We start from the raw sequence: 24,792 nt of genomic DNA, 5'->3' as shown, positions 1-24,792 counted from the left end.
CTCATGTTGCTTACATTATGGTTGGAAAAGAAGCTAATCAGCTGGGCACAATGGTGCATGCCTGTAGTTCCAGCTACTCAGGAGGCTGAGGCAGGAGGATCCATTGAGCCCAGGAGGTTGAGCCTGCAGTGAGCCATTAATGTGCCACTGCACTCCAGCCTGAGCAACAGGGCAAGACCCTGTCTCCAAAATAATTTAAAAATTTTTTAAAAAGGAAGATAATCAGTATAACACAAACAGTAATATGTGCCATGAGATAAAATAAACCACCCTAAAGAGGATAGAAAGTGACATTGGAGTGGGGAAAGGCATGTCAATTTACAGGGAGGTGACCCTGATAAGGAGACAGAGAAAAGCTATCAGAGGGTCAAGGGGAAATATGGTGAAGCTTCATTTCACAGCGGCCAAGGGAGGGTATTTCAAGGGGGAGGAGTTGACCAACATTGCAGAATACTGCAGAGAATCCAAGTATAATGTGGACTAAAAATTTCCTCGAGCTTTTAGAAATGTGTAGGACACTATTTACCTCGATAGGATTTTTTTTTTTTTAAACTGATGCTAAGGGGGCGGAAACCAGATCTGGGATAATGAAGAATGAGTAGAGCAATGGAGAAATGGAAACAGCCAGTAGAGACATCCTTTAGGTAAGTTGGTTGCTACCCAACCAAGGTATCTAGGAAGAGCTGCGAGATTTGACTTCTGTGTATATTTTATTTATAATGAGAGAATGGTTAATATATTTCAACATCATTGGGACGAATCTGGTTTAGGAGGAAATGTTGGATATGTAAAATAAAATAGGAAAAATAGTTGAAACACTCTAGTTGCAAGCAGACATGGAGGATCTCCAGGGACTATAGGAGTTTAATCAACTTGAGCAATCTGCCTATTTTACAGCCTCCAGCCTGTTTTTTTTCCCCCCTAAAATCCTGTGTGGAATGTAATCACCTAATTGGGTGGAAGCAGCTCCCGACAGCCCTGGCAACTTATAGATGAACTTGAGTGAACTTTCCTGGTTACCATGCTAAAGCCTCCACCCCGGGAGGAGCTGTAGCTTCATTATCATAACATGCAACCTCTGTGCTTCTGTGCTGGCGTGATGACTCACTGCGTCTGCACCTCTGAGCCCCCTCCTCTGCATGCGATGATGCACCCTCTCCCCTTTCCACCACCCCATAAAACCCTCCTGTCACTTTCCCTTGGGGAGACACTGCTTGGATAATACTCCTAGCGCTCTCCTCCCTTGTGACAAGTGATGTAACTCCTATCAATCCAAACCTGCGCTCTTGTGGAGATTCGTCTGTTACTTGCCAGGCAAATGAACCCCGTTCTTTTTTGGGTAACACAGTCATTAAAAAGTTTGCTTTTTCCAAGCCCTGTGCCAAGTCCTGTGGCTGCTGGGATGAACCACAGCACTACTGAACCCTAAGGAACTCATATAGACATGCAAATAAACAGCCGCACAATAACAAGAGATCATGAGGAAGGTGGAGGAATGAATGTTTGGTCAAGGGGATAAGTGCTCCCTGTGCTCAGCCCCCAGCAGCGTACAAAGGGCCAGCCGATTGTGGCCCTGGAGCCTAAATAGCAAACTTGGTGGTTGCCTCTGCACCATAATGTTGATGGGAAGGTAAATGAGCCCAGGAGAACAGGCCATCTGATAGTTGAATCTAAAGCTGCAAAAAGTGCTTCTGAGGATGTAGGCCTAGGTGTTCACTGATACTAGAGCCAACGGGCTAAGCCTTGGCTGACACCCAATCAGGTGATACTACAACTTTCAGATAGTGGATGTAGAATTTTATCGGACACAAGGAGTCAAGAGAGCCTTGGAAATAGTTTTTTGGTGCCCTGGTAAGCATCAGGGCAGTTGGGGGTAGCAGGGAGGGCCGTGGGTATAGCGGGTAGATTCGGGATTCCACTGCTGGTCCTTGATTGGATTCTCCATCACTCTGAGGCTTCAGTTCCTATTTGTGAAATGCGTTTATAAAACTGTATGACTTTCTTTTAGCTCCCAGTCCCCATATTGGTTGCATGAGTTTTCAGATATAGGAGTGAGTACTCAGCCTTCTTTTGGGGATAAGCAAGTTCCCCAGACTAACACTTAAGTGCTCATTTGGCAACTTTTTGAGCATCTATTTTATTTAAAGTACTGATCTAGGTCACAGGGAAGAGACTCAACTGATTTCCTAATGTCTATGCCCTTAAGTAGCTTACAGAACAATAGAGGGTGAGAGGGAGTAGGTGGGTGGCAATAAGGTGACTCTAAGATGGGTAAAATAGGAGGTGGACTCTGTGAGACACAGGAAAGGTGTAAAGCTAGATGAATAAACAGGTGGAAGATATGTGTTTTTAATAATAATGATGGGCATCTTTGTCTTATCTAATCTTTCATGGTTACTTTATATATGAAGGTAATTATTCTCAGAAAGGATAAATGATTTGCAAGTGCATGGAAAGCCTGAACTTAAATAAAGATCAGTGTGAGTCAGAGCCTGTGCTGCTTATAAGTACTAAATTCTGCCTTCTACTTGGGAAGATCTTCATAGAAGAGGTAACATTTAAGAGGCCGCTGAGAAACAGGCAGACTTTTGAGGTGAGGATGATGCTATCAATTCAATAAAAAGACTAATTATGTGCCTCTTATGTCAAGCACCTTACTAGAATCCTAGAACTCACTGGTGAGTTGTGTACTTTTCCGTCTTGGAGAAGCCCACAGTCTGGTTACAGAAAGACACACAGAACTGCTGCTCAGAGGAGCAAGTATTCTACAAGAGCTGGTGCAAAATGCTGTGGAAACAGACGAGGGAGCAATTACTCTGCCTGTGGCGTTGAGGGAAGAACTTCTGAGGAAAGGAAAAATACACAGTCTACGGATGAGAAGAAGGAAGTGGAAAAAAGAATGTCAGAGGAACAGAACGTTCAAAAAAGATTTACGGATTGGTCATTTGGGCAAGCAGTGTGATAGGACTTCTGAGAATTATCAGTGATTAACCAGGTCTAATCAGAAAGAAGCTGAGATTTGGCATGGTGGAAGTCACTATGAGCCAGGACCCACCCTCCTTCTCCCCAAAAGTCAAGGAAGTAATTAAAACACTGAACAATATTGCTCACGTATAGTGAGTCACAGGCATTGATTTGTATCGTCTCGTTTGATACTCACGACAACCCTGTGATTAGATATTATAGCTCCATTTTACAGAAAATGAAGTTTTTTAAAGAAAAAATCATGTTCTCCAGACTGGCCAACGTGGCGAAACCCCGTCTCTACTAAAAATACAAAAATTTATCTGGGTGTGGTGGTGGGCACCTATAGTCCCAGCTACTTGGGAGGCTGAGGTAGGAAAATCACTTGAACTGGGAGGTGGAAGTTGCAGTGAGCCGAGATGGTGCCACTGCACTCCAGCCTGGGCGACAGAGCGAGACTGTCTCAAGAAAAAAAAAAAAGAAATCATGTTCTTATAATAGGAAAAATTATGAGCCTTTCAGTTCTCCCCCAGTACTGTCCCCCAGACAGCAGCACTGTCACAGCCCTCAAGTCATCTTGCCCCATCTGTTTAATTGAACAAACACATATTGCTTTTGTGGATGTAGGCATAGGTGTTCATTGACATGAGAGCTAACTGGCTAAGCCTTGGCTGACACCCATGCAGATGACACTGTGACTTTCAGATGGTGGATGTAGAATTTTCTCAGACACAAGGGGTCAAAAGAGCCTTCTGAAAGTTGCAGCATCACCTGGCTGGGTGTCAGCCAAGGCTTAGCCAGTTGGCTATAGTGTCAATGAACACCTAGATCTACATCCTCAGCAGCAATTTTGGCAGCTTAAATTCAACTACCAGATGACCTGTTCTCCTATGCTCATTGATTTTCACATCAACATCTTGGTGCAGAGGCAACCATGAAAGTTTGTTTAGGCACCAGGGCACCGTCAGCCAGCCCTCTATACGTTGCTGAGGGCTGAGCACAAGGGGCGTATACCTGCTGTGGGGTCAAAGGGCAAGATTCAACAGGTGACACTAATGAGGAAATCATAACATTTATTCAAGAGAAGAGAATAATATTGGGGATTCTTCAAAAGCAAGGAACATCTTATGTCTACTGATCCTGCAAGGTCCCTGGAATTCTCAGTATTTCTGATGAATGGAGTGTGTGTATTGGAGGGATGCATGGAAGAGATGGACAGCATCTTCTGCCTGCCGAGTGTTGTTGAGCAGTAAATGCGTATGATCCAGAGGTGAGAATATTCACACTAATCTGGGACAGGCAGAGAAAGCTTGCTGAAAGCGTGACAGTTTGAAATGTGTGGGATCTTGCATCATTTCTCAAGGCCCTACTCCCTGAAGTGTCAGCACCAATCAGTGTGTGGTTACCATACACTCTGGCTATGCCTGAGACTGGTCCAATTGTTGACTTGAGCTAAGGGTCTTACATGCAGAAGTTCAGATCAAGAAATATTCCAGAACTTGGTTGAAATGTGTGGTTAAAACCCTTCTGTTCTGCATTTGCTGTGTAGAGTTGAAAGTTAATTACTTGACCCAGCCAGGGCCAAGTCTGAGTCAAGGTGACACATCAGAAACCAGGTCACCCATTGGGCTGGGACTCTGAGGTATGCAGGCAGCTGGAAGAGTGCATGGGTATCAAGGACTAAGGAGGTGTGAGCTGGAGAGAGGGGAGCTCTCCCTGAAGGAATTCCCATGTCCATGCACAGACAGACTGTGTATCTGCAGTATTTGGCACAATGTATTAACAGCAGAGAGAGGAGCTGAATAAGGGAAGGAAAAATGTCAGCTGCAAGAGCCTCTGCTCTCCTGGAGGACAGGAGCTCAGGTCACTCTGAGCTGCCGCTGGAGTCTAGAAGGAGAATGAATGAGGTGAAAAGCTGTGAAGCTAAGAAGACAAAACTCGAGCTGCAGAGACATGTCTCGGCAGGACTGACCTGTGCATGGGGATACCTTGCTCATTTTAAACAGGAGCAATATTCAGCCAGTACATCTGATAGGAGCAATTGTTATAACAGGCACTGCCCTGAGCTTTCCAAGCCCTCCTTCCCAGACTGCAGTGGCCAGTTACCCTGGCCCCCATTCCAGACCCTCACCTTCTCTATCATTCATAGCTAGAGGATTTACACCAGGGCAGCCGATGACCTGCAGGCCCTGCTCACCGCCCTGCCTCGCAGGCATTCTGACTGGGTACTCTCTGTGCTCCCCAATTTTGAATATCCTGCCCTGCTCCAGACTGCAAGTGCAACCCTGGTGTGTGGGTGTGTGCCCTAATGGACAGAAGGGAGGGGACCAAGAGAGGAAAGGGGAGACAATCCAGGTGAGAATGTGCTGTGACGGGGACAGCTCATTCAACGCTTGGGTTGGGGGGGGCCTCAGACCTTGGAGGGAGTTGGAGGGACTGAGGCTATGATCTCTTTCTGGACTTGGTGGGCTTAGCTTAGCCTCTGGAGTGGGCAGGCCCTGCTGGAGGGATCTTCCATCTCTGTGGAAAACAAAGGCAGGGCAATCACCTGTTCTCCCCTAATCAGCGGTGACTCTGGGGCTCCCTGCTATTTTTTGTAGTCACAACTCCCCCCTATATTCTGTGACCTCCAACTAAGGCCAAGGCCACTGTGGACTAGCGAACAGCTCTGTGCTCCTTGGCACATCCTGGAGACTGTGACTGGGTGGGGACACTGCAGCTCTGACAAATATTTGATTAGCTGCAATTGTGGCTATACTTAGTTCTCCTCGGGAAGCATATGGGGAGGCAGATGGTTCAGGAAAGTCTGAATCACATCAACAAGGCTCTTTGTCTCCGATTTGCTGAGTCTTCTGATGACTTATTAACAGGATGGGTTTCAGGATTTGAAGGTGGGGCCTTGGCTGTACCCTTCTCAGAAAGCCCCATGTTGTGCATTCTGGGCATCCTTTGTGCCGGCCTTTTGCAAGGGAACCTGGATCGATGTGGACTCTGGGTCATCATGAGGACATAGTGGGAAATAGAGACAGCCTCAGTGAGCTAGCTGCTCCGTCCGAGATTCAGCTCACCTCCACAAATGTTACTACACCCACTGCCAAGTTCTCTGTGATCAGGCCACTTGGAGCTTTGGTCAGTCATGCATTCTATAAATATTTGCTGGGCCTGGGTACAGCACAAAGCGTCAGCTCTGTGTTCGGTCCTCACTGTGGCTGCAGCTCCCACACCCATCATTTAGGGCCAGTTAACCATAGTAAAGACTTTAAATTTCATTCTAAGTGCAAGGAAGGGATAATGGCGTCTGGTTTATATTTTATTTATTCATTTTATTTATTTTTTTTTGGAGACAAACTCTCGCTCTGTCACCTAGGCCAGAGTGTGGTGGCAAGATCATGGCTCACTGCAGCCTCGAATTCCTGGGCTCAAGAGATCTTCCAACCTCAGCTTTCTGAGCAGTTAGGATTATAGGCACACACCACCATGCCCAGCTAATTTTATATATTCAAAAAAAAAATTGTAGCGATAGGGTCTCACTGTGTTACCCAGGCTGGTCTTGAACTCCTGGCCTCAAGTGATGTTCCCACCTTGGCCTCCTGAAGTGCTGAGACTATAAGAATGAGTCATCGTGCCTGGCCAACATCTAGTTTATATTCTATATTAGTAGACAAATAGGTGGTAAGAGCAGAAGCAAAAAGTGAGGTTTTCAGTATGCAATATTGAGAGAACATTTTTTGAAAGAGATAGAAAGGATTTGATTTGTCAGAACCATGTTTTGGGTGTGAATCCACAGGATGTGCTGTTGTGGGAAGTCAGGGACCCCAAACAGAGGGACTGGCTGAAGCCATGGCAGAAGAATGTGGATTGTGAAGATTTCATGGACATTTATTAGTTCCCCAAATTAATACTTTTATAATTTCTTATGCCTGTCTTTACTGCAATCTCTAAACATAAATTGTAAAGATTTCATGGACACTTATCACTTCCCCAATCAATACCCTTGTGATTTCCTATGCCTGTCTTTACTTTAATCTCTCAATCCTGTCAGCTGAGGAGGATGTATATCGTCTCAGGAACCTGTAATAATTACATTAACTGCATAAATTGTACAGCATGTGTGTTTGAGCAATATGAAATGTGGGCACCTTAAAAAAAAAAAGAACCGGATAACAGCAATTGTTCAGGGAATAAGAGAGATAACCTTAAACTCTGACCGCCGGTGAGCCGGGCAGAAGGGAGCCATATTTCTCTTCTTTCAAAAGCAAATGGGAGAAATATTGCTAAATTCTTTTTCTCAGCATGGAACATCCCTGAGAAAGAGAATGCACACCTGGGGGTAGGTCTCTGAACTGGCCCCCCGGGCATGGTCATCTCTTATGGTTGAGGCTGCAGAGGTGAAATAGACTCCAGTCTCCCATAGCGCTCCTAGGCTTATTAGGAAGAGGAAATTCCCGCCTAATAAATTTTGGTCAGACCAGTTGATCTCAAAACCCTGTCTCCTGATAAGATGTTATCGATGACAATGGTGCCCGAAACTTCATTAGCAATTTTAATTTTACCTCGGTCCCGTGGTCCTGTGATCTTGCCCTGCCTCCACTTGCCTTGTAATATTCTATTACCTTGTAAAGTACTTGATGTCTGTGACCCACCCCTATTCGCACACTCCCTCCCCTTTTGAAACTCCCTAATAAAAACTTGCTGATTTTTGCGGCTTGTGGGGCATCACGGAACCTACCGACATGTGATGTCTCCCCCGGATGCCCAGCTTTAAAATTTCTCTCTTTTGTACTATGTCCCTTTATTTCTCAATCTGGCCGATGCTTAAGGAAAATAGAAAAGAACCTACGTGAATATCGGGGCAGGTTCCCCGATAATATGCTGATGATTGGATAGAGGAGGTGAGTGGAAAAGAAGAATTTAATGACAAGGAAGTATTTCACTAGTATGGGTAAGACGGGAGGAGGAACATATTTGGGAAATATAATCAAAGGTTCTGTACTGGAAACAGAGGGTTCTGATCTTTATTTGACATCAAAGAAATCACGTCAAGCGGTGAAGGATCAGGCCCACTCAGGAGAGAGACAGGGCTGGCGTTATACATTTGAGAGTGCTCAGCTTGTAGGTGGTGTAGAAAGCCTTGAAAGCCTTGGAAATGATGCTAGGGAAGGAGCACGGCTAGTAACAGAGAAAATAATTGGGACCATGACCTGGGGTTCTACAACACAGAGAGGTGGGAGGTGCAGGAGGAGCCTAGGAATCCGGAAGGGGCAGGAGTGAGTGAGAGAGAAGCTGAAGAGCTGCAAGAGCTGGAAGAACAGGCGAGGTGGGCATGAGGCATCATCTGGCTCCCCAGTGTAGTCGGATTGTTATTGTCATTTTTGCCTGTAAAAGAACTAAGGCCAGTGGAGTTGAAGTCTCACCCAGCATCTCCCAGCTAGTAAGCAGGGAGATGCTCCATGCTCCATTCAGGCAGTGCCCACTGCCCTGACCAAGCCTGCTTTCTTCATAGAGTCAAAGGGTAATTAAAGATTCCCTTTGGCTGGAGGCGGTGGCTCACACTTGTAATCCCAACACTCTGGGAGGCCAAGGCGGGTGGATCACAAGGTCAGGAGTTTGAGATCAGCCTGACTAACATGGTGAAACACCATCTCTACTAAAAATACAAAAATTAGCCGGGCATGTTGGCACACACCTGTAATCCCAGCTACTCAGGAGGCTGAGGCAGGAGAATCACTTGAACCCTGGAGGCGGAGGTTGCAGTGAGCCAAGATCACGCCACGGCACTCTAGCCTGGGCTACAGAGCGAGACTCTGTGTCAAAAAAAAAAAAAATTATTTTCCACTCCTCACTTTCACTGAGACTTCTACTAATATCTGGTAAACTTCTGTGCTGGATAATTTGTAATAGCCGTGTCAGCTCCACACTCCTATTAATCCAGCAGCATGTTTGTTCACTCCATTTGTCTGAGCCCCTATTATATGTTACATCTTGTACCAGTTACTTTCATAGGTCATCTCGTAAAACCCTCACAACCGTGAAACAGTATTGCTCTTCCATCCCCAGTTCACAGATGAGGAAACTGAGGCTTACACCGGGCAAATTCTTTGTTCACAGGCATACAGTGTATAAATGGCAGAGCTGAGAGTAAATCCATGTCTTTTAACTCAAATCTATGTGCTTACACAAGCATGAGGTACAAGGCCATACACTGGACTCTGTTATTGAAATCCAAACTGAAATACCTAAGACCACTCAGCAGCTATGACCAATCGAAGGAAATCCAGTGGGTTTCTGTGTTGAGCAACTAAAGTGTACTAGAGGCAACACACTGGCCTTTTACTTTTGAGATTATAAAGCAATACACGTTATTAGATAATAAAGTGTTATCAAGTGCTGGCCTTACTGGGCTTATTCTAATAGTAGGCCACAATGGTTTATAATTAACTTATTAAGCCCACTCAGTGTTGATGAGAGAATGCTTCCTGTTAAATAGCAGCAAAAGCGTTTCTCATTTTCAGTAGGTTAAATGGTGCTTTTTAGTGGGCTCTTTAGTTTAGTTGCCATCTTACAAATAGGACTTTCTGCCAGAGCATGGTATCTGCTTTGTAAGTTGGGTTTTCTTGTAGAGTAGGCTAGGAGTCAGAAATTCTGGATATTAGAACTACCACAAACTAGAACTACAACAAACATTGGGTAACTTCCAAAAGTCATATCCCTCCATTTTTGTATTTATTAATAAATTGATTGATGGATTGATTCGCTAAATATTTGAGTGTTAGTGATATGCAAAGCCTTTTGTTCTGTCATTCTCAGATTTTTTTTTATTAAACAGAAATTGATGGATAGTGCATTTGAAGTGAGGAGAGAAAAAAAGTTGGGAAATACTGTATTAAATATTGAATAATATTCCTTGTCATTGTTTTATCTTTACCAGTGACAGAATTATGTCTAACATATTGCCTGCGTGGTTGTTGAGTTAAATAATGAATGAATGAATAAACGAGTGAAATTAAAAAAAAACATTTGGAGTCACCATCGTACCATCTACTATATTTGACATTGAGGATGTAACAGTCTCTGTGATCATGAGTTTCCTCATGAATAAAATGAAAACTCATATACCCAAGGCCATACTCAGTGACGTAAGGAACATAAAGTATCTAGAATTTAGACCAGTAAATCTCAATTGCTTTAACTGAGCAATTTTCAATTAACAAAATCATTTTGTATGTATTATATATTATAGAAAAGTGACTTTTCCAATCATATAATTAATAAATAACATCTATGATCAAACTCAGTTTGTTTTACATAATTTGCCACCTCAATCAGAATTTTAAATTAGCCATATAAGGCATTCCGACTAATGCAACGTGTGTGGAAAGATGAAACATTCATTTACACAAGGAGATGTCTGTGGAGTCGGACAACAATGGGAATATTCATTCGCTATTCCACAGACACAAGTGTAAAACATAGATGTCCCAAAAGGAACCCTGTGAGTGTTCAATGCTGAATCTCAATGTTTTGCCCAAGACCTAGTGCATAGCAGGTGATTAGTAAATATTCAATGAATGAATAAACACATTTTATAGCAGAAACATACAAACATAATAATCTAAAATTATAGGTGAGGCATAAACTTACGTCCATGTGCATGAAAGCAAAATATTCAATACTCCATGTGCAGCGGAGTACTTTAAGTAGAAAACAAGAAAAATGTTTTGTATTCTTTGAGATAGAAATAAAAATGACAACCAAAATACAGCTTTTTATTGATGTGTCACCAATTTGATATGCTTCAAAAATTGAAGGTACAAGCAGAATTGCATCTCTTCCGATATTTCAAGTAAGTGCTTGTATATCTCAATGCCCTGTTAGCAGAAATGCCACTTACTTTTCCCATGTCACATCATCCAAGAAGCCCTGGGCTGACACAATGAAGTGTGGTCCTTTCCTGAATGCTAGTTTAGGATAGAAGTGAATCTCATCAGTCCCTTGCTGCTGGGGCATCTCATTGGCATATAGGGTCTCTATTGAAGCATAGGTCTTTAGAATTCAGAGAAAGCTTGAGGGTCTTCAAAGGTGAACCCTTTGCTGCTCCAGTTTTCTGCACAGGCCACTAGGGCCTCCACCCTGAGCTCCCAGGTTATAACTCATTAGAAACTGCTATGATTTAAATGTTTGTCCCCTCCAAAACGTGTGTTGAAACTTTAGTTGCCATTGTAATGGTTTGAGGTGAGAACTGTAAGAGGTGTTTGGGCCATGACGGCTTTACCCTACTGGGTGGGATTACTGCCTTTGTAAAAGGGCAAGTTCAGCTCACTTTTGTCTCTTGGCCTTTCTGCCTTTTGCAATGGGATGATGCAGAAATAATGCCTTTGCCAGATGCAAGCATCTTGATGTTGGACTTCCCATCCTCCAGAACTGTAAGCCAATCAAATTTTGTGCACTATGAATTACTTAGTCTGTGCTGTTGTGTTATTGCAGCGCACAATGAATTAAGATATTGCTCTTGACAGCACAATCTTTGTTTCAGGTTAGGTGGGTCCTCATCTTTCCAGCTCACGATGTAGCCAAATCAACCTTCTACCCATGAAGCCCTGAGCATTTCTGAACATCCAGAGTTGTCATCCTGGGCCCCAGCTTTTCTCAAGATAGCTTCATTTCTGGGAACAGGTTGTGCTGTGTGATTGACACTAGTATCACCTTGGTTGGGAAGGGTCTGTCCCAGTCCAACAGTATCCCTGATTTTCAACCTTAAGAAAAGTCATCAAGATCATGGTTGCCTGTCTCCCAGGATTTCCTGGTTTCTTATCCATATTTTTCCACTTGCCCTCCAGTGATGGGCTCTCCAGGAAAGTAGCAACCTTGGGGGAGTCTCAAGAGGTCGTGTATTGGACCTCCCTACCCTGGCATTGAAGGCTTGATGACCCTATGAGCTAGGCAGCACATGCTCAACTACAGGAAATTATTCTGGTCCTTCTCTGGAAAAACAATGAATACCTTTTTCAAAGTGGCTTTCTCTTCTGCCTATTCCTTACAATCGTTGGAAAAAAAATAAAGTTTGGCCTCAGGGTGACTTTCTGTCCTTCCTGTTCCTAGAAAGTGTCAGAAAATTCACCCTACTTGAAGAGTCTTAATCATTGTCATCTTCAATCTATGAGAAAATCTGTTTGGATTTTGATAATTTTTCAGTAAAAAACATACTTCTTTACTCACCATTTTACCTAAGCCTCACATTTATTATGGAAATTAAGTAAGGCATGTTTCTTGTCTCGTTGGAGCTCGGATTCCATAGTCCTGCCCAAGGCCACACAGCTGGAAAGTGGGGACAAGTCTAGAACTTATATTTTCCTTATGAAAGGAGCATTTTCTAAACCATATGAAAACCAACATTGTGACTTTGAGGAACCTATGTCTAATGGGGCTTTTCCCCTTCTGTTGGCTCTAATATGTTGGAAGATTCTCTGAGTATATGCTGAGTTTAAAGGAATTCACACAGTCCAGACCTCAGCCAGCTGGCTTCAGGCCTGGGGAATTGAAGGGGTTGTCTTCGGAGTTTGGGCATAGAACTGATTCTTTGGGAATCTCCTACATGCAGGCAGAGCCATGGCTATGTTCTTGGAATGAGATTGGGGTTTAGTCCACAAGTAGATGGTCCCTAAGGGTGCTGTTGGTTTGAGCATGGGGCATAGAGTCCCTGTCAGAAGAATAATACCTGTATTTTATACTCCACACTCACAGATCTCTCTGGGGCTGCTGGGAGCTCCAGCTGAGGGAATGTCATCAATTAAGGTTTAAACATTTAAAGGTGCATAGATCTATAAAGTATTAATATTATTCATTTTGTAGGGGGAGAAGAAGAAACTACAGCACCTAAAAGTCTTTTTTTCTCTTGCCATCTGGCCTGAAATTCTGTGTTAAGTTGTTTGGAATGTATTCTTTGTGCAGCTGAAACCTGAAGAGTTCCTCTTACCTCTTCTGCTATATTCTCTTTTCTCTGCTCCCCTCCTCTTTTTCATTATTCCCTTTCCTTCTTCCACCCATTTTCTTTTCATCTCTTTTTTCCCCTTAAAGTTTCAACTCTTGTTATGCATGGTACCAAGGCTGACACCCACAAAAGAAGAAGACAGATATGTAGGAAGACTCTAGTCTACACCTTCTCATTGGACCACTTGAGTAGAAATCTTGTTGCCTAAAAATACATAAAAATACTCTAAAATGAAAAGTGGCTATTTACCACATAGCTAGGAAAGGCTGCCATCCCAAAGTATGAGTTAGTCTTTAAGGGAAGAGAGATTCTGTACTTTTGTTGTCTCTGGGTGCTGATTTCACCAGCAAGGAGGAGTGAGGATAGTGGGTCAGGTATCCAGATGTGGATTGTTGTTGAAGAAGGGAAAATCCCAATGGGAATGAAGCAGGGAGTGTTGTCCCAGTGATCTCCACAATCCCAGGGAAGTGTCTTGCGATTGGTGAGCCTTCCCTTGTAAAAAAGACACCTGTTCTATGCGATGCCCTATTTAATAGTGGTGAGGAGTTGACCCAGAAAGTCTCCTAAGGTATGAAAAATGCCTTATCCCAGGCTTAATGGGTCACCTCGGGATTTGGTGATTTTCAGTAAATACCCATTAAGCCCTGTGGTCTGTTTGCCAATCTGCTCAAACTCAGAGGTGCTTAATCTCCCATAAAAATGTGGCCAATGACAATATATTCAACAGAAAGTGCTCAGAACTTTCTCTGCAAACACAATTAAAAAGTCATCATACTGTATATTGTATGCCCAGAGTGTGCCTGGTCTTAGGAGCTTGATCTATTTTATCCTCTTTGTGTCCACAGTGATCCCAGAAGGTCAGTGTGGCTGTGTCCATTTCTCACATGGAAAGCTGCTGTTACAAGAGGTGATGTCACTTGCCCAAGACTGCAAGTGATTGAACTGTTTTGCTGGCTGACCCTCCTGGTGGCAGACGGCTCAGGGCTGCTCTGACCTTCAGGGTATTCACCCCATCCACCCGCTGCCACATTGTCATTCTGGCTTATAGATCAGTGGGGCCTTGACAGTGATAGAGAAAGAGCTAGTGTAGCAAGTAAAAACAGAGAGGCATCTGCACACATGAATCGTTTTTATTTAATAGCCGCATCAATTTGAATATAGCAGGTCTAAATAGAACTGCTTTAGGCCAGTGATTTTATTCCCTTCATGACAAAGTGCAAATTAGAGCAGGCACATCTGAGTAGCCTTGGAAACAACCTGGCATTTTACATATTTTGTATTCCTTGCTCAGAAGCTACAAGGTAGGTGTTTGTTTAGATGTGACTGTGCATTGGGAGGTGACTGTGATCCTGTGTCCCTGTTTCCAAAGAACTCTTTGACTCATCCAGAGACAGGGTACAAGGTACTTAGGATTTTTCTTTGCTAGTTGGGCTGTTTTTTTTTCTTGGCTCCCATTTCAGTCAAAGTAATTATTTCAGTATTGTTTTATAGAGTCCCCACCCTTTGCTAGGAAATAGATGCATTTTATTCATTCACTGGAGACTTCATTTTCTCTCTTATTAAAGAGGTAGATGTGAGGATGAATCTACACAATGCTTCATTATATAGCAATGCTCCATCTCAGTCTGCTAACAAAATGCCATAAACTGGGTGCCTTATTGACCACAGAAATGTATTTTTCACAGTTCTAGAGACTGGAAGTTTGAGAACAGGATGCCAGCATGGTCAGGTTCTGGTGAGGGTCCTTTTCCAGGTTTGCAGATTGATGACTTCTCTCATTGTATCCTTGCATGGTGGGAAAGGTGAGGGGAACAGATCTCTGGCCTCTTTTTATAAGGGCATTAATCCCATATATGAGAACTCTACCCTTAGGACGTAATTACCTCCTGAAGGCTCCACCTCCAAATATAATCACATTGGTGAAACATATGCATCTTGGGGAGACATAAACATTCATAACAAGTACATATTTAGGCACCTGCCTCTGCTTTGAGCCTTTGTCTCTTCATCTGGTGTAAAATTTACCTTATGGGTTTGTTATGATAATTAAGGAAAGTAACCACAATTGTAAAGCACTTTAGAACTTGTAAAATGCCATATAGTTGTTCCCTATTATAAATAAGTAATCAAGAGGTAATCATTGCCTTATACAAATATTAGTATTATTTACTTTAGAATATATATACGCATATGTATGTGCATGTGTGTATGTGTGTGTATATATGTGTGTGTGTGTATATATATATATTTACATGTATATCCAACTGTATAGTTCATGTGTTAAGTAATTTGGAGGAGTTCATCCATTTGTTCCCCCACAATAAGCCTGGACAGTGTTATTTATTTTAGAATTATATATATATATATATATACACACATATATATATTTTTTACACATATCTCCAACTGTGTAGTTTATGTGTTAAGTAATTTGGAGGAGTTCACCCATTTGTTCCCCCAAATAAACCTGGACAGTGGATGCATAGCATAGATTTGTCTTCTTGAAGTATAACTTAACTTTGAAGTACTGTTTAGGGATATGGTATATCTAGAATGCATTGGAGGATACAGAGCTAAACTAGTCCCTTTAAAACTTGATATACAGCGTAATAGGATTAGCACATTTTCCTAGAACTCAAGACAGAGTGTTCTCATGACATGCATGATGTGCAAGCAGCACCTTTGAGAAGGGAGACTCCATGGGCACTAGGAAGTCCTTGTAGAAGGAAGAGTGTTTTCTGTCTTTTACTCTCCATTCTTCTCCTCATTGTTTCTGGGGGAGGAAGTTTATGGAATGCTTCACAGAGGAGGGGATAGGTGAACAGGGGAGAAGTTGAGCAGGCACTGCATAGCAGCCCAGGAGCACTGCCCGAGCACTGCCCACGGCATGAGTGACTTAGCCAAGATTTTATCGCTTGTAAGGAATGCAACAAGGTTTTTCTGAGATACCAGCCCAACTCAATGAACAGAAATATTCATATGGTGAGGTCTCATTTACTGTGATTTTAAGCTTTAGAAATTGGAAGACAGTTTGGGGCCATTAGCCTCCTTGAGCAGGAAAGACACCTGACAGGGCTGCAGGTACAGGACAGTATTGGAGTTCATGGGTTCCTACTGATTCTTGTTTTGCAGAGAGCAGCAGCCTGCATTCAGCCTGTGTTCATGACAGCACCGTGCATAGCCGGGTCTTTCAGATCTTATACAGGAATGAAGAGGTGCCCATAAATGATGCTGTGGTCTTCCGAGTTCATTTGCTCTTAGGTGGTGAAAGGGTAAGTCATGAATCTACCACCAGCCACAAATGGCTGTTCCCTCTCATGGCTGTTCTCTCTCATTGCTAGGTAAATGATGAAAGAAGAAGGTACTGATGTACTCTGAAATCTGACAGAGATTAGTGCTTTTTAGTGCACTCATGCACTTATTTATGTATTCGTTGTTTTACTCATTTTTTTATTCATATATTTGCTTGTTCCATGTAGTCTTAAGTGCAAACAGTCTCCATTGACTCATTTACTGGGTCTCTTCTTCCCTCCCCATTTGCCCAGTTGCGCAACTATTCAATGAGTCAATCAGCAGGTGGTTTTGAGTAACTATTTTTTCCAGGGCTTTATGTGGGACCCTTGGATAAGGGACAGAACCGGAGAAGGCAGCAGGAACTCTACCTTGAAAGGGTTGATAATTTCACAGGAAAACAGATATATAAGCAAACACCTTGGTAGGTGATGTGAGAAATGATCTCTGTGAAGATGACAAAGCTGGTGTTCATCAAGGCTTCCACAAAAGAGCTGGCTTCAGATGCACGTGCTGAATTCACCAGAGAAAGAAAGAGGAAGGGCATCGAACAAGGGGAATCAGCATCATTGCAAGCCCAGAGGCCTTGGGGAGCTCGCTTTATTAGTTGGAAACTTGATTAAAAATTTCCTACTCATCAGATTAACACATTTCAAAGGAATATCTGAAGCTCAAACTTTTGATCTGCCTCCCCCAGCCTCACTGAAGTGTACCTGTTGCCACATTCAAGCTGATTTTTTCCTGCTAGAATCTATTGAGAATTATATGAAAGAGTATTCCTATTTTAGGAAGATCTAATTAGAGCCCCCCTACTTGCATTCCTCATGTGGTGTGCATTAACAACTCCTATTGGGCATCTGTTAACTTTCTCCTCTCAGGCTTCTTGGCTTTTTGTCAACATCTTTTGTTATCTAGTTAGTGACCAGATTCCTCTGTGTGGCTAAAATTGAAAAGGTGTCACTCATTCTTTTTTCATTAACCCATCTATTCTTTCAAAAATTTATTGAGTACTCACTAAGCACCTACTATGTGCTGGAGGTAAAATAGTGAACATGAAATATCCCTGGCATTTTGGGCTTATATTCTAATATTAGATCAATATGTCACAATGTAATTAAATAAATCGATCATGCATATTCTATTACTGAGCCTTCTCACTGCTACATACTCAGCTGCCTAGTCTCTGAGACACACTCATGAGGGAGATAAGAATATAGGAGTTTGCACTCTCACTGGAGGCCCCGTGAAGCTGCAACTGTACCTAAAGTGGAAGAGACCTCATGATAGTCTTGCTGTGCAAGACTGGCTGTTGCCTCATGACAGATACTCAGATAGTGAGAATGTCAAGAACTCAGCACAACCATCAACACAACCTTCACCCAAGATGATTATTCCCTGGAGGACAAGTGACAGACAGGACAGGCCTCCCAGAGAAGCCAGTGCAGAACTGAGACCCAACTGTGGAGGAAGATTCAGGCATGCCACGAGCTCAGGGAGATGTCCGCTCTGGAGGAGAGCACAGTAAGGACAAAGAGTCTGAGGTGGGAATGACGTTGGGGTGTTTCAGGAAAAGCACTAAGGCTGAGGTGACTTGCACAGAGAGGGAGGGGAAAGGAGCAGGAGATGAAGATGGAGCGGGGAGGCCCAGCGTTGTGGGCCATGATAGGGAATTTAGGGCTTATTCTTGGGCAATAGAAATCCACTGATTTTGTTAGAAGGGTGCAATGGCACAATTTTTATTTTAGAATTTTGTCATCCCTCTCCCAGTCTGCAAGCTCCACAGGACTGGATCTCTCTTTGCATCCTGAGTGCCCTAGTAGCCATAGGACTACATTGTGGATACCCAACATGGAGTGAATGACTTAGTTGTTGAATGAATGAATTTAACTTGTAATCCCTTCTTTTTAGGCCGTTTGCAAGCTGTTCTTTCCAAACAGGGATGAGCATCCACCATGTGCCCTGTTTGATGGCCCTTGGCTCTCTGTATCACGTCCAGACCAGAGTTGCCTGCTTCAATACCTCAAGGAACACGTACCTCACTCATTGGAGCCTTCAGTTAACCTGACCCTGTCTCCCTTATGCCATCACAGTGACTGCAAATACTTGATCTGTAATCAAAATTTAAAAGAACAAATGAAACTCCTATTAGCCATGCTGGCTAGCTTTTGACTACTTGGCCATTTCCCCTCTCTGCTGTCCCACCTGCTATGTCCCCCAAGAGACTGGCTGCAAGAACTGCTCAGTCATGTCTTTACCTTTTGGTTTCCATTGAGTTCAGCCTATGACAGCTTCTGCAGGTGACTACGAGGAGAATGGGCCCAGAGTGTTCACTCCCCAGACTCCTTCCCTGCAGGGTCCTGGAGGGTTGGCTGTGTCCAGCGGTGTGCTGGAGCCTGCTTATACCAGCTTTTGATAGCCACGGGTACAGACCTCTTTCCAACTCCTTATTTAGCGACTTCACATTCATAGCTTGATGAAAACATTTACACTGGAGAAACTGCCAATGCTACAAATCAGTGTTTTTCTTTTTTTTTAAGAGAGCCAGTTGTTAAACCTTTACCAGCATACCACTTGCTCTGTCCTTCTTCCAAAGGCCCCAGCTCCAGTCATGGAGACACACTCCATGTAGCTTTCTCTCCAGTTCTGATAACCACTGTCTCTTCTTGACTCTTCAGGCCTAGGATGATAAGGAAGTCCTGTAGTTACTAACCTTGAGAACTCAGTCATTGTTAGTTGCTTTTTTTTTTTTTTTTGAGGCAGAGTCTCCCACTGTCGCTCAGGCTGGAGTGCAGTGGCATGGTCTCAACTCCCTGCAACCTCTGCCTCCTGGGTTCAAGTGATTCTCCTGTCTCAGCCTCCTGAGTAGCTGGGATTACAGCTGCCCACCACCATGCCCGGCTAATTTTTTTTTGCATTTTTAGTAGAGACAGGGTTTCACTATGTTGGCCAGGTTGGTCTTGAACTCCTGACCTCATGATCCACCCACCTCAGCCTCCCAAAGTGCTGGGATTACAGGTGTGAGCCACCACACCCAGCCGTTAGTTGCTTTTTCTAAATCTTCCACACACTTTGTAAATCATCCCTTTGATAAACTGTACCTGGAGTCCTCATTTTGAGTGTATCCTCTAATTCCTTCCTGGACTCAAGTTAATACCTTTAGTTTAGGAAATAAGGCAGTTAGGTTGCCTAGAGTGGTAATAAACTCCCAGCTAAACAGACTGCAAGCTCAAGGTCCACTTCCCCAAATCCCAATAAGAAAACGGTGCTCCATTTTTTCCCATGGGCCTTTGCCCTTTGGGACATTGATCTCAAAGAGCTACCCTGGCAGAGTGCTTGTGACAAACCAGTGATGGAGGCTGGGTTTGGGCATTATTCAGGTATCCTGGCCATTGCTCCACCTTAATTTCATCAGAGAATTGTTCTTGTCCCTGACAATTTAAAGCCTTCAAGTTTGACCTTCCCAACCCTCAACCTTAGCTCATGTGAGGTTGTAGCCAGCCTTAGTACTCAAGTTGAATGGGGAGTCTATTTCACATTACATGTTGTTTTCTTCTTCCTATCAAATTTCTTTTCTCTGTAAGCTAATAAATTATTATTGTGTTGGGGGTAATCCATATGGCAGCAAACAATGTCACAGCTAATTGTTATATACAAATCAGGGATAATGAAAGTTAATTGGATATGTCTGTAAACACTGTATATTTGGAATGGATGCATTTCCAGTTAGTATCAGTCTGCTTATGACAACCGAAACACTGCTTAGAGCCAGTTGGCCAGAAATTATGTTCATGGATGCACATAGATATCATTGTGAACAACAGACATTTATGAAATGCCTATTCATCAAACACATGATTCCACGTGCTATCAGAAATTCAGACATGAAGATTCAGTTGTGCAACGAGGTCACAGATAAGTGCAAGAGATGACCATGGACAGAACTCATCACAAGTTAAGGTGTACGAGGAGATGTTATAATAACAGTTGCAGAGAGTGAATCTGGAGGTAGTGTGTGTATTTTATTTATATACTCTGCGTAATCCCACAGAAGATTTGGGAAGGCTTACAAAATGCATAGAATAGTAAAAAGAAAAGTTAGCAATGGATTGGGGCAGAGTGGAGGAAAAATACATACAGGAAAATAAAGGCTGGGGTAAATGTAGTAGACCAAAATGCACAAACACCCTCTGGATATTTGATAGTGTTGACCCATACATTTAGTGCTAAGCTCCTAGCAGGCAAAGCAAAGAAGATACAATTATTAACAACAAAATTCTTGCCACTCTGAGGAAGAAGAGGAAAAGATTACATATTAAACACATTTCATGAGCAAGGTTGCATTTTCGTAGGCTTAAAAAGGAAAAGCATTTTCCAAAGTGTGATTCCTTGGTGCACTGGCATCACAGTCCCCTGGCAGTACTCGTACAAAATGCAGATTCATGAGCCCATGCCAGACCTAGTGATTCAGACAGAGGTGGGCTTGTTTTTTTCTTTTTCTTTCTTTTTTTTTTTTTTTGCTGGAAGCAGAAAGGGGGCTGAGTTGATTCAGAGTTTTTTGATAAGTAGAAAAATGGGCACGATTTCCACAGTAACCAGTTGTTAAGAGCTCCTGAGACAGAAGACAGCAAGGCCCATAAAAAGCAGTAAAGTAGAAGGCAGATTTGGGAAAGAAGGCATTGTTGCTCATGGGCTAGAAAGTGGCAGGGACACAAAGCTAGAGAGGAAGGTTGAGGACACAGCATGGAGAGCCACAGAGACTCTGCTGAAGGTCATGTTTTTCCTTTTTTAAAGATAGGAGTCTCTTTCAGGACAGAAGGAGGAGACCTGGCATTTAGAAAGGTCAGTCTGGCAATAATATAGAAAATGGGGCCCAGGAGACCAAGGGCATACAGGCAGTTGCTGCTATAGTGCGTGGTGTCTTGGTGAGCATCATGGCAGAGGGCATAACTGTGTGAATGGAAACTGTGTGAGTTGAAAGGGTGAGCTGCCTGGCTGCCAAGTGCAGCCCTCAGGACTGGGTTCAGGTTGAGCGTAGGAGATGGCAGGCATCATGTAGAGAGGAATGATAAATGGAAGTTGACTCTAAGATTTGGGCATGAAATGGGCTTGGAGTTACTGATAGTCCAGGGTAGTTGGGAGAAGAAAAGCTTCTACTAGGGAGTGAAAGGAGTTCAGGATGAGTTATAAGAACAATCACAAGGATCTTAGCACTAACAGCAGAGGCAGTGCCCGTTTCGCGGGGGCACTAGCTGTGGGGGGTCTGTTCCTGCTAGCCCCTGATTCAGCGATGGATGAATAAACATACACTGACACACAGATATTCTGCTCTGCCAGTCCAGCTGAGGGGCCAAGCCACTTACAGGCTCCAAGCTGAGTTCTGTAAACAGTTGCGACTCAGCCCTGGTCAGTTAGTGAGGCTCATATTTATTCAGTAAGACTAATTAACAAAAGTTGTGAGTAAACACCACTAGAGGGTAAAGATTAAGGGCCAGGTTCTCAGGCCTAAAGCAAACACCATTTGCGGGTAATAAACTTCTGCTGACCCCCGAGTAGGAGGCAGTAAAGTATCCCTAGTAGGACAAAGGTTAGTCTTAAGCCCATATAAGGAAACAGGTTAGTAAGATAAACTTCCCACATTCCTTTGGACTTGCACCCTAATCTTTCTGGCTCCTGGAAAGAGACCCTGGCTGCCTTCAGCCAAGCAATCTGAAGCTATGCAAACTCTCAGGCCTTCCAAGAGAGTTTTTGACTATTACTATAACTATCTTTAATATTTTTCCCACCAGCCTGATTGAACTCCAACAAACAGCATCTTATACCTATAAGGTATGTGCTGTATGGCAGGCACTGTGCTGATTTTTTTGTCTGGAATACCTCATTGAATTATTGCAACAACGTGATGAGGTGTTTTACTACTCCTGTTTTACAAATGAGGATACAGTGACTTAGAGAAGGCATTCATCTAAAGTCATACCACCCGGAAGTTGTAGAGCCAGGGTTTGAACCTGGGCTGTCCGATCACAAAGTCTGTGTTTGTGACCAGTGTGCAGGACTACTATGTGAAGTTGGTAGAGGAATGGGTCCCTCATGTGGCCAGGCCCCCTATGGTTGAAAATGACAGCAATAATAATAGCTAACCTTTGTTGAGAATTGTCAGTTCAATTTTAAACAAAGCCCTTGTGTACATTTTTAAATTTTAGTTCACACAATAACAATGCTTTGCGAGTAGGTGTAATTATTTTACTCCCATTTTACGGATGAGAAAACAACAGAGAGGTTGATTGGCCCCAGGTCTCGTAGATACGAAATGATGGAGCTAAGAGTTGTACACATGTATCTTGATTTCAGAAGCTGCCCTCATAGCCATCAGGCTGTGACAAAGCTCAAGATAGTAGTTAAGAATGGAGGAGAAAACAACAGAGTCACCATTAGGAGTTGAAACCAAGCAGTGAGAGAACATCCAACCTAGAACACACATGTGACTATGGGAGAAGGCCAAAGAAATGGAGCCCTTGACAGCATCTGGGATGTGGGACTCTCACTAGCTGAGTTTGGGAAAATGCCTTTACCACAGGGAGCCTCAGTTTCCTCATGTGTAAATGCAGGACAGTCTTTCCTAACTCCTAGTTTTATCCACATTAAATAAAATAGTATATGTATAATGATAGTTTATTGCCTGCCAAATAATAACTCTTCTGTAAATGCTAGCTTCTTATATTATTTCTACTAGTTTGCAAAACTGCTTCCTGGTCGTGAGAAAATGACCCTTGAAAGGAGATGATGATTCTAATTGAGATAAGGCAGAATAAAGGAAAATCCTATGTGTGTATGGGGTGTGTGTGTGTGTGTGTGTGTGTGTGTGTGTGTGTGTCTTTTTGAAGGGAGGGGTAGGAAGTCAACAACCAACCATGAAATAAATGTTTAGAAAGGGCAGTGACTTCATTCTGGAATATCTTGCAAATAAGATTCATTAAAGCATTGTAAAGTCATAGCCCAGCTCAATTTAGCCACAGCTTATCCAGGGCAATGATTTCTCTCCCAGTTCCTAAGGAAATTGCAGCAAGTTTAAAACTTTAAATTCAAGTTTACTTTGAATTTTCATTACCCAGGCAAATGCGTGCTCAGAAGGTAGTTGGGAAGCTTACTTTGCCAGTCTCCCTTCCTAGTGACAAGAGGCTGCAATGCTTTCCTTGTATGTTTGAAGCTAGATTCATGATTATGCAAAACAAAGCTAGGAAAGGAAGTTATTTATAGCACTTGGATTCAGCAAAATGTTAACTTTTAAATGCTTTTTTTTAAATAACAAATTTTAAACCCTGGAGACCTAAAGATAAATTCCATCTGTATATCTCTCCATGAATTATGCTTAACCAGGGAGACGTTTCCAAAGAGATCTTTGGTTAAGATATTTCCATCCCAGGAAGATGAGGAGATTCTTGCAAAGAAACAAAAACCAAAAAAGGTGGGGATTGGGAAAGAGCTTTATTTATTCCTCAAAGATGCATTGATACTTTCTATGCAGCAGACACTATTTCTGGAGCAAGGGATCAAGAATGAATTAAAACTAGTCTCTCTCTTAATCATACAAGGATTACTGGGGATGCTACACAAGAAAATAGCCAGGGGCTTTGAGCTGCTGGCCAAATGGGTGGCAGTGAATACTGTGAATGGTGGTAGATGGGACAGCAATTAACTGATCTGAACAGTTTCTAACTGAGTTTCTAAATGCCAGCCCAGCACTCCCAAGTCCAGGGTTTTGTTTTGTTTTGTTTTGTTTTTTGTTTTTTTTTTGTAGAAGCTGAAAACCCGTAATACAAATATGAAATTGCCTGAATTGTAAATGTTTGCAATTTGTTCAAAACATTTTCAAAAATACTATGGGGGCTAAACAAGACACATCAGCAGACAATACTTGGCTCACAGGCTTCCAGTTTATAACACTGCCTCCAAAATTGTAATAGGCACCGTTAAACACCAAGATGGACAAGACATGGGCTTTGTGGTTACAGACGAAAAGGGCTCCATCCTGCCTGTGAATGAGGAGGAGACCAAGTCGTATTACAGGTGTGCAGAACTGACCCTGGGTTGACCTCTGAGTAGAGGTGGTGGTGAGATCTGGTGTTTAGCAAGTAATGCCCCCTTGAGTTGGGGGTGATGTGAGAAAAAGAGAACTAGGAGTACCGTCTTCCAGGTGTATATGAGAAACTGACAGGAAGAATAAAGATTCCTGTGTTTAAAAAGTATGTTTTTTGTTTTTTTTTTTCTTAAAGCAAAGGATAAAAGCAGCCATGGGTAGGACATAAAATGCCAGTGTCTTAAAGTGACAATGGTTAAATACAATGGATTTCAAGACAAAAATGAAGAAGCTGCTTTCTTATGAAGCTGAGACACCTGAAGAAGAGACTACTTTCCCAAACATGAGCTTCCTCCTCTGGACACGTGGACAATGGTGCCTGCCCTGAGAGGATGCCTGAGGGTTAGAGATGACATTGCTCTGACTTAATCCCATTGCTAGCCAAGTGGGATTTCACTGCGAGTTCACTGCTCCG

At 42.9% G+C, this 24,792-nt stretch overlaps 1 protein-coding gene across 7 annotated transcripts in view; it reads left to right on the top strand.

Moving 5' to 3' along the window:
• Positions 1-24,792, top strand: part of FAM135B (family with sequence similarity 135 member B) — a 364,859-nt gene that overhangs the window by 212,243 nt on the left and 127,824 nt on the right. For all 7 annotated transcript variants that reach the window (XM_054498901.2, XM_054498898.2, XM_054498894.2 and 4 more), the window contains one exon: positions 16,085-16,224. In XM_054498901.2, the coding sequence (XP_054354876.1) occupies positions 16,085-16,224 (140 nt within the window). The remainder of the gene's footprint in view (positions 1-16,084; positions 16,225-24,792) is intronic.

This window comes from Pongo pygmaeus, chromosome 7, assembly GCF_028885625.2.
Source record: "Pongo pygmaeus isolate AG05252 chromosome 7, NHGRI_mPonPyg2-v2.0_pri, whole genome shotgun sequence".
Classification (NCBI taxonomy): Eukaryota; Metazoa; Chordata; class Mammalia; order Primates; family Hominidae; genus Pongo; species Pongo pygmaeus.
Note: the sequence above shows the minus strand (reverse complement) of the source record. Positions and strands in the feature narration are given on the sequence as shown.